The sequence below is a fragment of the Poecilia mexicana genome, unplaced genomic scaffold, assembly GCF_051168715.1.
Source record: "Poecilia mexicana isolate PSO_F unplaced genomic scaffold, ASM5116871v1 scaffold_11, whole genome shotgun sequence".
Lineage (NCBI taxonomy): Eukaryota > Metazoa > Chordata > Actinopteri > Cyprinodontiformes > Poeciliidae > Poecilia > Poecilia mexicana.
This window is the reverse complement of record NW_028263380.1, coordinates 11574780-11592477: the sequence shown is the minus strand read 5'-3', so window position 1 is coordinate 11592477 and position 17698 is coordinate 11574780. Positions and strand designations below refer to the sequence as shown.

The 17698-nt window shown below is 43.1% G+C and overlaps 1 protein-coding gene across 1 annotated transcript; it reads right to left on the bottom strand.

The window, feature by feature from the left end:
- Positions 1–787: 787 nt before the first annotated feature.
- cspg5b (chondroitin sulfate proteoglycan 5b) lies at positions 788–17294 on the bottom strand. The gene is made up of 6 exons (XM_014992438.2): positions 17135–17294; positions 10559–11327; positions 8458–8646; positions 8094–8256; positions 5232–5390; positions 788–1793 (listed from the first exon to the last, which is right to left on the bottom strand). Exons 1-6 carry the CDS (start codon positions 17217–17219, stop codon positions 1245–1247), a joined length of 1914 nt encoding a protein of 637 aa, XP_014847924.2. The 5' UTR covers positions 17220–17294; the 3' UTR covers positions 788–1244.
- Between the last annotated feature and the right edge of the window lie 404 nt (positions 17295–17698).

The window sequence follows — 17698 nt, the reverse complement described above, 5'->3', positions numbered from 1 at the left end:
ATGCTTTACCAGTGACTGTAACTGCAAACATTTTTTTTTTGACAAAATACTGCAGTTAGTTGTTAGGTCACAACACATAAAAAGAGATAACTGCTGTAATTCCTCCAGTAATGTGTGAGGAAAATGGCACAATTAACATTGTTTGTCCTTGCAAATGTTGTTTACCACCATCTGGTAGGCTGGCACATCAGCTGATAGGATAGAAGATTTTAAATCATTTTTGTGCTATTGCCCTTTTGTGGGCTTTTAATCTCTACGTTGTCTGACCCCTCTTCTCATTTTGTTTGTTTGTCTCATCTCAGTGTCGATGTGATCTTTATTTATGTCGGCTGTGGTCAATTCCACTTTGCTTCCACATCTCTAATTATGCTGCCTTTAGCAAAGTGTCCAATTCACACTGTCCATCCTGCTTCCACGAATCCAGTCCTTATGCAATAAAACATCCTCGTCTTTTCTACTCAGTCTTTTTTTCTGGCACTGAAAGTGCTTTTTGAATTGTGAATGTGTGTGAATATGTCAGAAATAGAGTTTCACATAACATTTCCAATTCTAATGTAGCAAAATCAAACCGTCTTGTGTTTTTAAAATAAACGCTAGCAAAAGATTTACCTGATGGAAACAAAATTTAAGGCACAACAGAATTACTAAGCCTTCTGTCGCAATGCCTACATTGTCCACAAGGTGGAAGCAGAGGTCTTCATACTGTCAGCTCTGCCTTTTCTCTTGCCTGAACAAAACATCACGACGGCCCGTTGTTCTCTCTTTATTATTTATTTAGGATTAGAAACATGAAAACAAGAACAGAATTTTTTTTAGCAAAAGATTCATATAAAACAATGATAACAGTATTAAGTTTCTCTGAGCTACGTCTTCCTCAGTTTCTGCTGACGTTGGCACCGCGCTATGGGAGTTGTATCTGAGGTGTCTTGAACCTGAGTTTAGAAAGCTTGTTATTCACATCAAAGATAATATCTGAGGCTGCAGCGACAACAGAATGATTTGCCTTTTGTAGTTTTGTGCATCCATGTTGAATTCCAGCACTTCCAGCTCTGGTCCGGTGAACCTGGTGCGGTCCGTTTTCCTCTGAGCAATAAATATGTGGGTTGAGAGCGCACAGATGGGTAGTTTTGGTAGAAATATCTACGAAAAGCTAGTACAAAACTGGACCAAACAGATGGGATTAAGACATATTTTTGTGTGTTTGGATGTGCAAGTTGTTGGGGACAGACAGAGGAAACATTTGGTCAGGAGAGAGGCGGCAGAGAGCGGGTGCTGACCGCGCTGCACTTTGCTCTGGATGGCGATGGAGGCAGCTGGGTGAGATGAGGCGAGGAGGGAGATGAGTGAATGGGTCCGCTCTGGTGGTCTCTCCACCTCGCTGAGCGCTCCGAGTTGGGAGCTCCGCCTCGGGGGCTGCGCTGCTGGGGAGGGGTGGAGGAGAGGCCGGGAAGATATTGCTGTTGGGAGGAGGCGTGGGGGGAATTAGGGTGACACCCAGGTGCTGGGTGACGACTGGGTGATGGGTGGCGACCAGATAAGGAGTGACGGCCGGGTGAGGAGTGCCTCCCAGACGCGGCACCCGTGGTGAGTTTAGGTGATTTGGGTGTTTTGGGAGATTTGGGAACGGGTTGAGAGACGGAGGAGCTAGAGGGAGCTCCTTGGCTGTGAGAGGTGGAGTCTCCATTGTTGGCAACTTTGTAGAGGAAGACATCGTACTGAAGTGGTGGGCTGACCTCCTGGTGCAGCTTGGCCTCTTTGGGCAGTAGCACTTCCAGGCCAATGGTGACTCCATCCTGATGAGGAAATATGGTAAGGAAAAAAAAGGATGCAACAATGTAGGGAAAGTAAAACAAAATGATAAAATAAGGACTAAAACAGAAAAAAAAACATGGGTGGGTTGATCATGTGACATAGTTTCTTGGTGCAGGAAAAGTGGAGGACTGATTGTAATTGTGTAATTTTAAATTAATAAAGTTTGGCTGAGAAGAATCAGAGCTCCGTAAAGTGCAGGAGTGATGCCAGGGAAAAGCTAAGTTTTATTTCTCAAAACTTTGACTGCGAGGTGAACGGCGACAGCCTCCTTGCACACCATCAGCTTTAAGTGATGTTTCCCTTCAGTATTTCATTGGCTAAATTTTACAAGCAACACTTAATATTTCTTTAAGCGAAACATTTCATAAGTGGGAATTTGGAATGTGTATATCTCCATAAGTAAATCCAGGAGTTCGAACTGCAAATATTACTTAAGCACACCACCAGATGGCAACGTGGATGAATCAGAGGGGATTATAACCTGGAAACTAACACCATCTCCAAGGCTGGGAGGTAGATACACAGAATGATTCAAGAATAAAATTAACATTATTTCTGTCACTAACACCATGCTTTGAAATATGGCAAAAAAATATGACAATTTGAAGTTTAATCCTTTATTTCCTTAGGCTTTTATAAAATAAAGAAAACCTTCTTACCAAGGCTAGAAAATAATGTTTACAATCACATTTTATAATGTTTCCAACATTAGATGGGTTTTTGCACCTTCTAGTAAGTTCTCTTAATCCAGAACAGACTTATCAAAATGAGGTGGAAATGCTGCTGCAGATAAATAGCCTGGATTTCACAGAGGAGGTTGTTTGTGCTTAAGCAGGACACCCATTATGTAATATTGGAGGTTTACTAAAGAACAAGACAAATCATTAGGCCTTCTGATGACTCAAATCAAGCTTTCTCTGTTTAGCATTAAGAAAGCAGAGAAAGGAACACACATTCGCACTGTTAGCACATTTTGATTGAAATGTGCTAACAGGGGGTTAAATAAGCATACGCATTTCTGGTCAGAAGTTTACATACATGAAAGCCATTTTAAATCATTACTTTCTTTTTTAGGTAGTAATCATACAACAAACAGCTTCAAGGATTCTTAAGATCAATAATTGTTGTCGAGAGCGTTATCTCTTCTGACATCACCTGTTGGGGGCAGCAGCATCGGAGCCAGGGACCTAAAAAGGCCCAGTAATCTGATGAAGAAGGTTGGTTCTGTTCTGAGGACGACTGTGGAACCTCTGGAGATCATGATGATGATGATGCAAAGAAGGCGTTTATATAAAATCGAGAAAATGATTGGCAACCTTGGCCATCCTCTTCATGACAATGCCATACAAAGACAGTGTCTTTAATCAGAGACTTTGCTGTAACACAAACCACTACAGGAGATCCTTCTTGTCCACGGAATCGACAACATCTCTTCAGATAACCTTGAATAATATGAGCTACAACTTTTATTGTCCTCTGGGATTGGCAAAGTATTTTTGCATTTATTGGTTTGTTTGGTATCGGCTATTTTTTGGCTTAAATACCCAACTGAGTCCATGTCTCTGCTATCTAACCATTCATTTAAGATGAAGTTGAATAGTTTGGATTTGGTCTTTAATTATTACACTCACTTTGTGCAATGTGTGAATAACACCATCCCACCCATACCATAATACCACCACACATTACTGTACTATGTTTTATGCTGTGAAAGTTTTAGATTGGCCCAAATGTCTCACTCTTTGTCTTTGTGCTTTCTCAAAAAAAATAAAGTTTCAGTCAAACCTGAAAGTGCTGATTTTGGAAAAAGGGGGTCTTACTTGGTTTGTAAGAACTGTGACTGTTACTTTGCTGTAGACGAAAATAAAACATCTGGAATAGTTAATTGGGCAGGCTTTACTTAAAAACCCAACCGGCTGCCAATTCTGCAAATGGAACATCTGGAGCTTATTTGTGCAAAGAGGAAATCGATAAAATTACTGATGACCCCAGAAATCCCCTTCATTAAGCTGTTATACAAAAAACACGTTGTCTTCAGTCAGAGTCTTCAGTCAGAACCGCTGTAACGTGGACCTCCACAGGTCCAAACAAAACACTGAAGCTGTTTGTTGTGTGGTCATTCAGCTTTTGGAAAAAGTATTCAGATGCATCACTACCGGCCCCAAATTAACTAAACATTTATGCCCGTTATGAAAGCGTGCAAACCTCTGACTGAAACTGCAGTTTATAGTTAGGAATGTATAGAAAGAAAGAGGAAAGGTTTTCGTGGGAGTTCCTAATGCAGTCACACTCTAGGAGCTGTCCGCGGTTCTGAAAAGGTTCACACTCGCTATTGTGTTTCTGCTGCGTAATCTGTGAGGAGCAGGCCTACTGCAGCACAAAAGTCGGGTCAGCCATGCATTCAGTTATTATTTGGTTGGGCAGCACTAAGCGTCATTGTGTGCAGACAAGCAGAAAAAGAAAAAAAGAGGAAAGAGCAAAAGAGGAAGGCGGCGTTTGGGGGTAGGAGGGGAGGGGAGATGGAGCTCATAGCAACACACGGGGACAAGCTGGGTAAAATGAAAAAGATTTATTCCAACAACTGTGAACTGTGACCCTCCATGAATAGCCAAAAAGGTAGAAAAGAATATCAAGTACATTAAAGATAGCAAAACACATTGAAAACCAAGACACAGCGCTTGTAATATATGCATATAGATTCAAATATCAACTCTAAAGCAATTACTTTATCCTCAGGTAATCTAGACATATCAACTTATTTTAGCAATGCTGCACATTAATAGTTTGCAAATACAGATTCACTTTATTTCCACATATTTTCTTCTTCTTCTTCTTTTTTTTTCAAATTGTACGTTTTTTTTCAGACACATTTTCGCTGATAACACCAATGCATGCGGGCAGAGAGACACGGTTAGGTTGGGGGGAAAGGCTGAGGCAGAGGGGGAAAGGCAGAGAGAGAGAGAGAGAGGGGAAGCTCAGGGAAACAGGAGAAAAGACAATGCAGAAGTTCATTGGTCAAAAGACCAAGGCAGAGCATCAGTAGAGAGAACAGTCAGTCAGTAGTTGGTCCGAGCCAGAGATTTTAGTCCAGCATTAAAGGCAGATAGAAGGAGAAAAAGGAGGCAGCGGCGCCACTGTGTGATCGACGTGAGCAGCATGGCAGCCTCGTAAACAGAACTATTGTGCTTCTCGCGTTGGAACTATAAATATGTTTTGTGCTCACTTTTAACTTTAGATCTCGTTAGTTCCTTTTAGAAAATCTTACTTAGCAAGGTGTAAACTTTTACTTTTTTAAAATCTTTTTTTTCTTCCAAAAACCTCTGTGTGCGCGCGCACCGTAAAATATTTTGGTCTGATTCAACCGCCGCACACTCGATCGTGTGCCGACGTTACACCAGGTTGTTCTGGAGCATGTTTACCTCTGCGTTTTCCTCCGTGTTGTTGGGGGTGTGGCCGTGGACGACGGAGGCGGGGCGGTTGTTCTCGTGCTTGGGGGAGTGGGAGTTCAGGATGTTCATGGACCCCTCCTCTTTAGGTTGGGGGGATTTGGCTTGGTTCTCCTTCTTCTGTGGCTCGTCCTGCGGAGAGAGAGAGAGAGAGTCAGTTCCCGTTCAGCTACGAATGAGACGTGGCAAGTCAAACGGCGCTTTATTCAATAGACAAATGCTTTCTCAGAGGAAACGTCCTTGTGTAATAAAACACGCACGTCTCACCGAGACCAAACAGAGCAATTTGCAGGAGTATAGCCGGGGTTGTGTTTACTGTGCAGAATGATTTTATCTACTAGAAATTAATGAAAAGAGACTGCTTCTAACTAAACTAAAAGTAAAAGTTGACAAAAGCAGTCTAGTAATGTCTGTAGAGATGGAAATGGAGACTAGAAAACAAGTTCCCATAACACGTGCAGATTTTAATGTCTCCACAATATGGTGCATTTTAGAATCAATGTTAAATTGCTTTTATTGGTCTTTAAAACTATTGATATTTGCATTTTGAACTTTTATTCTAGACCACCCAGGTGCTCAATACCAGAAAGGGGAAATGAGCAGAAAGTGAAAACCATTGGGGTTATGCAGCAGAACAACACCAGTTCAAAAGACAGAATTGATTTGGTGTGGCCTAATCAAAGAATGGACTTAAATCTAATTCAGATGCTGCACCTTGACTAGATGACAATTCGGACAAAAACAATAAAAAAATGAGTGCGTCAAAATTCCCCCAGAATGATGTAAAAGACTGGAACTTATCGTAAATGCCTCATTTCAGCTTTTCATTATGTGAAAACTGTTTTTTGGGGGATTTTTTGCATTTTCTCTCTGATTTTTTGTTGTTGTGTGTGACTGAAGGTATGTTTGATGATCTGAAACATTTAAGTGTGGCTTTATGAAAATGTTTTTATGGTAGGCTTTCAGCAAGCGCCAGTATTTGGATAGGAGAATGTGTCGATTTTTAGGTTCAAGGTAAGTTTCACGACCACGTCAACATGGGACGGGGGAGAGGCTTGAGGAAAGGAACCGTCACAAGCAATTATGAAGAGTTGCTGGACTGAGCAAAAATAATTACTGGTAACTTATCTTCTGTATTTACATCGGATGAAGAAAAATGTTTAATGAAGAGTGAGAGATCAAAAGAGGTTCCATTTGTTATCTTTAGAAGTTATCATGTAGGCTGACATGGTGCCTTCTTATGTAATGCCCCTGGCTTATAAAAACTACCTATTAGTTTTGTGACATTTCCGAAAATGCAGTCCAGGCTGTGAGCTTGCCGTGGCTTTTTAGCCTCTAGCCCTGACATTTAGAGCATCCGGTAGTCACGGAAACTCATCTATAATCGCTGCAGGGAAGCGTTAACAGAGCTGAAAGCACAGACTAAGGTTGAAAAAAAGAAAAACCGCAATTGTTTTCAATTGTGAAGGTTTTTTTCGCTGCAGGTGCAGGACTTATTGGAAAACAAATAAAATAAATAAATGCATTAGTGCTTAAGTTCCAACATTTGAATTAAACAGACCTTATTATCAGTCAAAGAGACGTGTCTGTGTCGTTTGGGTGTTTATGCATTTGTTTATGTGTCCGTATGTAAATGTTCAAGCATGTCATTTATTGGAGTGTCATGGACGTTTGAAGGTCAACGTCACAGCAGGCCGTAAATAGGGCACCATTGATCGGTCACGCTTAGCTGCTGCTGGACACAACTCACCAAGTACGCCTCAGCATGACAGATGAAAGGTTTTAAAAGTTGAAAGCTACATTTCTACTCTACTCAATGGTCTTTGCTGGTATCTGTAGACTGAGTGAAACCATCTTATTTGAACCCAACTTCGCTGTTTTGCAGGAACAACAAAGATTTATGCACACAAAGCAGAAAATACTCTCCTCCCACCCCCTTTAGTCCCTCTATCAAGACGGTAATTAATGGGCTGTCATTTGCACCTATTTGTGTGCTGCTACAGAGCAGTTTGGTACACAACATCATAGCAAGCCCTAAATAAGCTTCAAAGAAGATATAGAGAAGAGCTGCACAAGGAGCTAAAATGGCTGCATGCGCTGTGCTCAGGGAAATGGAGGCGCTCCTGCCTCGCCGAGCACCTCGGGAGGCTGCAGGGACGCGGGTGAGAAAGGAAACAAATGAGGCAGCCTAGTGTTTAATCGTACTGCAGAGGCTACCGCAGAACACACGTGAACGAGTGGCTGCCTCGCGAGAGCTCGGCCATTTGTCATTTCACCCGGCGCGTGCGTCGGTCTGGGTTCAGGAGAGAAAACGTTTGAAGTAAGGTTTCCAGCTAAATTGACAGCTAGTAGTGATTGCACAGAGGGTGGGCTTCCAACAAAGACAGGGAGGGGAGAGGAGGCAACGCAGACTTCTCCACTGGGCTTACCTGGAGGTGGTTATGAGGCTTTCTGTGGCTATACTCCCAGGGATTGCTGGTTGTTGATGGCCTCTGAGAGGTGGGTGGTGGGTGTGAAAATGGTTAAACACAAGCATGCCGCACAAACTATCTGCAAGTGAACATCCTAATGACAGTCTTCTGATTTAGCTGATGGTTTGGAGTCAAACTGACAGATGGCAAAGTTCCTCTCTCACACACACACGCACACACACATGGCAGCAGAACACGACAGATTCATAGAATACAGCAGATCACTGTTTAAGCTGGCTTGGGGGGCGTAGGAGAGAACATAATAAGGAAGAAGCGAGAACAAAAGGTAAAGCTGAAGAGAGACAGACTGGAAATACTGAAAACAGAGGGACAAGAGCAAAACAGGAGGAGAGTGGAGGCATACCTGACAGATAATGTTGTCATAGTACGCCAGGTTGTGAGTATGAGCTTGGGGGGCAGGCGGAGGGGTGTCACACAGTTTCCTTACATTTGGCTGCGACCCGTCAGCTGTCGTCGAAACCGAGAGGCCGTCCGTCTGCGGCTCGCTGCTCTGGGGGCGGTACTTACTGCGGGAACGCAATGAGGGACACAAGGCGCGATATAAATATTTACAGAAGTGTCTTTTTGTTTCTCCCTTCGCTGCGATATGAGTCACAGTAAAAACAAAACAACAACAAAAAAAAATTTGAACAACACTGTGGAATGCAAAGGGGGATCCAGCCCACACACACACACACACACACACACACACACACACACACACACACCTGCGTTTGTGAAGGCGCATGTTCTCGTTTTTGAGGCGGTACAGGCTCTTGGCGAAGAACACGATGATCATGAAGAGCAGGAGGAAGACGAAGCAGGCCACGGCCACCACAACGCACAGCACCTGGAACTCTGTGACGGCCCATTCACAGCGCAGGCCTTTATTCCAGATGTAGTCCTGTACGTTACACCTGGACACAAAGGGATGGAGGGAAGAACAAATATGATACGCAAAGCAGACAATAAGACCCCCCCCCCTTAGTGCTGAATGCTAAATTAGCCTTGTAAGTACTATCACCACTTTGACCTTGTAGATAATGACGCCTGCTGTCAGTGAGTCAGTATTGAAAGGCCCATTCTGTGAGCTCGTGGCATTGGCAGATTTAAAGTGTATGTGTATTCAAACCACACAGACAAACACAGTTTTTGGCTTTTCATATCATTTTAATTGCCTCCTTTTTTTTTTTTTTTTTTTGTACAAAATCAGAGTATCTTAAAGCATATGTTGTATTTTTCCGTTAACCTGTTCTGCCTGTGCGACTGACTGAAAACATCCCAATCCTTTTTGAACATATGTAAGTTAATATATGTTAGGATTTTACCTCCATCCATTTTTCCATCAAAATGTACTTATTTTTCCTGTTCCTGCTTCAGGAAAACAGCAGACTGGCGGTGCCACCGCCATGTTTCGTGTTGTTCAGTTGCCAGTTTTTCACCACAGCTGGTGTTCTGATTGTAAGGAGCACTTTCTTCCAGATACTTGTTGAGTTTCCTGCATTACATGTGGCAAATTACCGACAATTCTTCTAATTTCTTTCTAACAATAATGATTTTCTTTAGCCCACTCTTCCATATACAACAGATTTGTGGAGTACATGGCTTACGGTGTTTCTGTCGACATTTTTTTCACCAAAACTGTGAATCTCTGCAGCTCCTCTGGAGTCACCATGAGCGACTATATGCTACATCTCAAATTTGTACTTTAATTTTTGTTAATGTTCAAAGCCTCTTCACAACTTTACTCCTAACTTGTTTGCCATCTGGCACTGGTGTGTGACCTCCAATCGACCTCTGAGGCCTTCGCTCATCTGCTAGATTCATAATGGAATAGAAGTGGACCAAAATCAAGAGGTTTCACCAGTTTTCTTTAGGATTAACAGATCCAAACAGGTCCCAAAGAGTGAAGAACATCTGAAAACAAACCTATCAAATGAAATCCTCATAAAATACATTAAATTTTGACGCTGCAATGTGATAAAATCCGGAAGAACTCAAGTGGTACAGATACTTTTGCAAGGTAGACTGCAAGATGTGCAACATTTTTCAAACAGGAGTGCAATAGTACTTGCACGTTATGTGGTGCAACCTGGAGGCTGTCCAACAAGCAGCCTTGCTTCTAATGAGATCAAAGGATCAGAGCATGTGCATGCATACATGCTTGTATTTTAGCCTTAACCTGTTCTACCTGTGCAACTGACAGCACTTATCTTAATAAGGTGCAAGTGTATGTATGTATTTGTGCATATGCTTCAGATCGTGCATAGGACAGGATGAGCAACAGTTTGTCACCAAGCTGACGGTCAAACTGCAGATGGGGCAGATGGTTCCAACATGATGCGTCCGGTCTTCGTTGTGTGTTGGCATTGTGCATGCGAGGATACTGTGCGCGTGAGTGTGTGTGTGTGTGTGTGTGTGTGTGTGTGTGTGCATTTCTCTGTTGTCATTTTCCTCACACTTCTTTGAGCAGGCGACTGCCATGTGCTCTCTACATCTCTTACCTCAAAAAACAGAGCTAATCCATCGGGGACCCTGCTGTGATCTTGACGAACCCACATGACACATTAAGCCAGCCTTCTGTCTTTGTGCATGCGTGTGTGTGTGTGTGTGTGTGTTTGCATGTATTTCCCTTAATCTTTCCTTTTGTGTCAGAGGACAAAACATTTGGGAATGATTGCAATAAGCCAAATTAATAAGGAGAATGTTTTTTGATCCAAATCAGAGGGGCCACTTATCAGCCTCGTGGCAACGCTGTGTTTGCAATACGCTAAACACGCATAAAAGCGACAAAATGAAGCTGACCTGAAGCCTCATCACGTCTCTCACCTGCAGAAGGCACCCATTCCTGCCACCACTGTGCACACCCCTCCGTTGAAGCAAAAGTTTGGTTCAATGTCACACTGAGAAACACAAACTCCTGGTCCGGACAGCACAAAGCCCAGCCTGCAGCCATCTGCACCCACAGCCCCACCTACACCCATTCCGTTGGTGTTGTCTGGTCCCTGCATAGGAGGAGCTGGCAAAGATGACCCGCCACTGGTGTTTGGCCTTGAGTTTTTGCGGATCACCGGAGAACCTGCCAGGAGCGGATTCTCATCCTCCATGTCGGGCGGAGGCGAAGGGGTCGGATCAGGTTCTGGGGTCGTGTCTACTGCTGAGACGTCGTTGTCAGAGGACAGGTAGTCGTAGTACTCAGTCAGGGAGTATTTATTAGGTTCTCCACCTCTCTGCTTTTGAGCTTTGGGGGTTTTTGCCCAATCCAGAGTGACGTCGGCGGGCACAACATCTGGCGCTGGACTGTGAAACGCCACCGTGATGACGTCATCGGACAACGGGTTCCCGGGATGGTCTGGCCCCGCCCCTCCGGCTGTAAACTCCTCCCCGTGTTGGTCCTCCTCCACAAAATCCAAGTAGTGGCGTTTGTGAGAGTGGTGATGCCTGGTGGAGCTGAGTGGGAGTCTGGCACCGATTCCTGCTCCGATCAGGTGCTCTCTCTCTGCTGAGTCGTCACTGAGAACCATCCTGGTGTCCAAGGCCTCCTTGTGGACGGACGAGTGGTTGTGGTGAGGGTGACGTCTGGCCAGCGAATGCCGCCCTGTCAATCAGAAACAGCAAGAAATATTTTTTTAACCGCAAAGGTCATTTGTATTGTGATTCCTTATTCTTGCACAAGCAAAACAAAACTCTGAGCTCTTGGTAAGTCATGATAGTTTATATCTGCCTTAGGCTTGGCAATGCAAGAAGGTTGCTTCAGCGCCTTGTGACCCCATGAAGGCTGTTATCTTGCAGAAACTCCCAAAGACAAAACATTTTGTGCTTTGGTCAGAAGAATTTGTATTGGAAATCTTCTGGCATTTCAAAGACTTTATGAAATTTTCCACATAGGTGATAGATTCTACACCATTTGTAACAATGGTGATGAAGAGCTTTTTCACATCTTGTTTCTTTCTTTCACATTATACCTACCTGAAGTGGTTGTTGCTTCAAAGGCCAATTCTTGCCCGGCCAGATATCAAAGCCTCAAGCACACATGTCCAGTTAAAACCTCAGAAGCATTTGGCAAATTTAGCCAACTCGCCTCATTCACATTAGTGAGAGTAGGACAAGTCATAGCTTCTACTAGTTGCCATGGAGACTTAGTCTCCTCAAAATCTCATTCTGGTGGTAAGACAAGCCCAGTTCTTTCCTAGTCTTATTTATCACAGTTGCCACAGTCATTTTTTCTTGATCAAAAATGATGGGATGTATAAACAGCAGCTATTTTTAATATAGACCACAAATCTACTAAAGCAGCACCAGCAGTTTAGAAAACATGAATCAAAAATGTATTAAATAACACTTATATTTATTTTATAGGAATTGTTTTCGGGGTGCTAATAAGAGTTATTCTTATATTTCTGCTTAAATATCCTAATTTATTAGCTTCTGAACGTGGCATTTCTAAAAGGTGGATTATTTTTCAGTGTCAACACTGTGTGCTATTCCTTTTAACACACTTTACGCCAGGGGTGGCAGGTACTGCGTCCGCGTTATGACAAGATCACGTACACAACCCGACACGCAAGCTGACAATTCGGAATAAAATCAATTGTGACTGAGTTTAACAGCCGCTGTCAGCATGACTGTGAGAGGGAACGCTTTGAGTTATGCTGTCGTTATCTAGCATCTTACCTAAAGGCAAGGCTGACAATTCCCAAGTTTCCGACTCTGCTTTGTGCATAACGTTAGTGTCTCTTTACAGCACTCAGAGGAAATGTCTGAAAGTTTTCCTGGGCTCGTTTCCCAGCAGGATACGCCACAATCGCACCGTCACCTTTGATAAACGTGTTACATGTTTATCGTAATAAAATCTCTTAATGAGAGATGCATTCTAAAAAAAAAACTGGAAATATCTCATAGGAATCAAATAAGATTTTTATAGAAATAAAAGCAAAAGTTGAAGATGGAAGTGTGCAGTCTGCATGTCCTATGCAGGATTTGTTACAGTAAGTGACTGACCAATGTTCTCGGGTGACTGAGACTTGTTGAGGATTAAATCAGGATTTAGAGCCTGACTGGTCAGGCTTGTCTGCACTTTGCAGTCTGGGGAGAAGGACTCAGACAACAGGGGTGCAAATACACAACGAAGTAAAAGTTCTTGATATTACATGGTAACTGCACTCAAATTACATTTAACCTGTCATTCACAGGTTGTCATTCACAATGACAGGGGTGTCAAACTCCAGTCCTCAAGGGCCGCTGTCCTGCAGTGTTTAGATGTGCCACAGGTAAAAAACAGTGGAATGAAATGGCTTAATTACCTCCTCCCTGTGTAGATCGGTTCTCCTGAGCCTTGCTAATGACCTAATTATTCTTTTCAGGTGTGGTGCAGCAGAGGCACATCTAAAAGTTGCAGGACAGCGGCCCTTGAGGACTGGAGTTTGACACCCCTGTCACGAGAGGACCCAAATTTGGGTCCTCTCGTGAATGACAGGTTAAGTGTAAAAAAGATCTACAAAAACTTTCTAAGAGGCATCTAGAAAGTAGTAGATGTAGTAGAACATTTTCAAATGTTGTCTCATCGCCTCTTGGCTAGGTCTTCCTCAAAGAAGAGATTTTATCTCAAGGGGTTACCTGGTATAAATAAACCAGAAACTTTAATCAAGTTGTGTATAATTGACATTTTGAGTGTTTTATCAATACTGTATAGAATCACCTTTAATTGTGATCACAGCTATCACAGCTAGTCATGTGTATATGTCCATACACAGACTGGATTTATTTATTTTTTTAAAGTATTTTTTGGGGGGTGCGGGGGGGGAAGCCAACTCCTAGTTTAATTGGTTGGAAAGATTCAAAACATCAGCTTACAATTTTGCTACACATTCTCCATGCATTTTAACACATAAATATAATTTCACATAAACCACCCCACATTAGCTCTGGCTGTTTGTTTAAGGTTATGATCCAGGTTAAAAATTAAACTCCCCACCTCTATCAAGTCTTCTGCACCCTTTATAACACCCCCACTACCCTAGCATGATGCTAGGGTGGATGTGCATGTGAAAGGATAGTATGGTTAATATTCTAACTCGTTCGATCTAATATCAAGATAGTGCAATCATTAAAATGAAGGGCATTTGGTTCCATAGTATGGGTTACTTAATATGTAACCCAGTATTCCTTTACTGGGTTACTTGGTACCCAGTAAGGGAATACAATAATATAATATTATTAAACACTAATGCTGACTCTTATCCTATTGAAATTCCTGCTTGGAGCTAGATGAAAAGACAGAGGGCAGCTATGACTTAGGTAGATGTGTAGTCTTCTCCCAATAGGCAGATTGTCCATAGCTTCATGTCACACTATACTTAGACAGTGAATGCCACATTGCCCCTAATCTGCAAATCGGCGTGTACAAGCGTGTGTGGATAGGTGAAAGTGGCTTGTTGTGTTAAAAGAAAGTCATATAAGTGGCCTGCAAGGCTAGAAAAGTGGTTTTTAAGTACCAGCCATTAAGGTCTTTATCTTCTGGGACTACTTTTGTATGTTCCCACAGTTGTCTGTCATTTCTTTCCACTTTTCTTTTGGCCTATGGCTACAGATACAGCTAAGCCTAGCCAAAAGGTTTGCTGGATGGCTTGTCTTCCATTGCCACCCACAAATTCCTCGGTTCAAAAAGAGGTGCCACCTTTCAATACACGGCTCTTCATTCAGACCTCAAACAAAAACCGTCCGAACGTGCCTCGAGTCACGAAGACCAGTGGCGGCTGAGAAGCCATGAGATTCACCTCGCTCGCACACACTCGTGGAGCGCAGTTGCCATGGTGAGATGTAAAGAGGTGCTGTGTTGAAAGGAGGAGCAGGGCGAGGGAATTGCAGTGGAAACAGAGAATCTAGTGTTAGTGCTCTTTCTCTTCCCTGATTTTCAATCAACTGCCCGGCCAGTCCGTAGGTGCTGGATGCCAGCTCCATCTCTGGGAAAAGAAGGATTTGGAATGAGTCTGAAGGCCTATGTTTTATTTTTTTTCTTCTCTTTTGTAGGAAGAGACATTCCCCGCCGACTCAAACTGATTGCAGCGGATTCAGCTCTCACTTAAGGGCTCAATCTGCCAATTTGCTCTGTTGAGACTTAGGCGAAGCTGCATCCTGTTAGCAGCTGGAAGTCTTTGTAGAGAGTCCAAGAGTAAAAGGGGAACATGAGGAGATTACAAGATGCTGAAACTGAACGCACAACTCTCTGCTTTTGCTGTGTGACATCTGTCTTTTGCAGGCTGTGATTTGTGCTTTTAACTGACAGTCAGCTTGCAAACCTCTGGCACTGCATTGAGCGAGTCACCATGGTAACAAGTTCTACCTGAGGTCATTTTGATTGTTTCGGGGGGAGACTTGAAGGAGTTGCACCGATTTTAAACACAGTGTTTTCTCACAGGGGAAAACACTGTGAGAAAGAGACACAGCTGCAAAGTTGCAAACTAAAAATGGCAAAATAGTCAAGGAGGGCTAAAAGACTAAAATTAAAAATTGAGAATGCAATCATAATTTATTCATAATTTTTGTTTCAGGCATTTTAAAATGACTCTATCCATCATCTCTTGTGGGTCTCTCACTGCTTGTTAAGCTATAAATACCATCCTGACATCACCTCCTTCAGTGTGTTTTGGTGTGAAAGTTGGAGACAAGCTGATCTATTCTGACATATCATGAGGTTTCTAGGGCTGCAGGGCAGATGGACCTCACAGTATGTAGTCTCTGAGTTAGTACACACACATTCGCATGACAGTGCACCCAAGAGTCTGGAATCAATCCAAGTTATTTTCCACGACTGCATCAACAAAAACCAATTGCTATGTACTTAAGGATTTATTAGCCTTTTACCCGATTAGTTCTTAGAAAAAATGTTGATTAATTCCTCACAGAAAAATTTCCAAAGGTGCAATTGCAATCACAGAAGCTTAAGCAATTAATTAATTAGGTAAATAGTTCATAAATAGAATAGAATAGAATAGAATAATGCATTTGAAGACCATTTGTAGTGTGATGCCTACCTATAATTGTTTGCTTCTGTGAAAATCACTGCTCAATACAAGCATGGCTTAAAAGTTATATATATATATATATATATATATATATATATATATATATATATATATATATATATATATATACAGACAGACAGACAGACAGACAGACAGATAGATAGATAGATAGATATTATAGGAATTTTACCAATAGATAAAACTGTTCCACCAGGCCAATGATACAAATGATTCACCTGAGCTCACGGTCCTAATTGATCACATCCCCCTTCTCACGTGGTCTAAATCACAAGAGGGAGGTCGCCAGGCCTGCGTGCCTATTTCCTGGTCAATATGTCACAGCATTAACGCCTGGTTACACATCGAGGTCGAGGGATGCGACGAGGAATGGGAGGCGCGGGGTACAGTCTGCGCGCTCCCGCGTGAACCCCAGCGACCCCATGTGCGTGCACGAGCCGCCCTGTTGCTGGGCAGCGGCGGCGCTCGTTTTTCTTTCTTTTTTCTTTTTCTTTTTTACGCCCGAAAGATTTTTCTTCCTTTATTTCCAGTAGTCTGCTGGGATTTTTCTTTTATATGTTGGAAACGGAAAGACGAAATTAGAAGAAGGAGGGAGGGAGAGGGGGGGGGGGGCAGATTGGGTTGTCCTGTGACCCCCAACCGTCCACCCCCTCTAATGTCTGGTGGAATTTACTGCATTTTGCGGCACAATGGGCTTCATGTAGACCGACCACAGAGCACCTAATCCGGCCTTTGTCTGGGGATGAACCGCGTCAATTCTTACCATCTATAAGCATATCTCACTTATAAATACAGAATGCATTAATTTATTGCTATTTAAACGAGGATTTTGGATCAGAAAAAGAATATCATGGTATATATATTATGTATGTTTTCCTTGTTACATACTCGAACTATTCAACAGTGACAATTGTATCTATAGCAATGTAGCTAAAACCTATCATTAAGAACCTATAGTATTCTGAACCTATAATTAAGAATACTATAGGGTAAAAAAATAGCGAGTGAAACAGAAATGTTACACTGGTTATAATTAGGAGGACACCTGCATGTCCTCCTCCTAATTATATACATTCCTCTTGCTACCTTTACCGAATTAATGAAATATAATAGCAGTACTGCACTATTACAACATAGTGGCAATAGTAAATCAATGCAAAGCCTGTGTCCATGTGGTTGACGAGAAATAAATATTTAGCTGAACGTTGCATCTCTATCTGGACATTTTCCACGTTTTATTAAATCCTCGTCAAAGTGCAGGTGTGATTTGATCCACGCACGTGCGCGCTGTCTTGCACAAATGACCGAACTACACTGCCGCGCACACGCGCAGGGTGGGTCTCCGGTGGAGCGGTGGTCTTACCGTTATGTGCACACAGAGGGATGATGAACATGGAGATGGTCAGCAGCACCTGCCAGGTCCCCAGTCGACTCTCTCCACGAGCCATAGTGTGGGTTAGCTATTCCCTTGACACGCTGATGATAATAATGATAATAATAATAATAATAAAGGATCTGATCTGATCTTGTCCCCTTCTTCACACCGGTCAGATGCGGCCGCAATTAAATCCAGATCAAAGCGGATCCTGTCAAAGTTCAGATCTGCTCCGTTTTGGTCATGCCGCCTTCTGCTTGGCTTAACAGCGAGGGGACGGTCCCATTGTCCCCAAGCGGCTGGCCTGTCCCTCTCGCACCTTTTTGCGCGCGCGTTTCTCGCGTTTCTCGGTGCGCCGTTGGGGTTCGGTCGACAGACAGCAGCAGCGCCGCCAGGAGTTGTAGTTGTAGCGTAATGACGCGCGCGACCAACGGAGGGGTCCGTAGACGAGATTTTAATGACACGAGTCTCTCGCGCTTGCTCGCTCGCCTGTCTGCCTGTCTGAGCGGAGCAGCGCGCGCAGAGTGCGTTCGGGTGTCAAAGTGCCGGCGT

Excerpts from the sequence above, each read along its gene's own strand:
- cspg5b (XM_014992438.2), bottom strand. The coding sequence starts at position 17,219 with ATGGCTCGTGGAGAGAGTCGACTGGGGACCTGGCAGGTGCTGCTGACC. Across the intron at positions 11,328-17,134 it reads CCCTCTGTGTGCACATAACG|GGCGGCATTCGCTGGCCAGA; the intron begins GTAAGACCACCG and ends TCTGATTGACAG. Across the intron at positions 8,257-8,457 it reads ATGCGCCTTCACAAACGCAG|TAAGTACCGCCCCCAGAGCA; the intron begins GTGTGTGTGTGT and ends GCGTTCCCGCAG.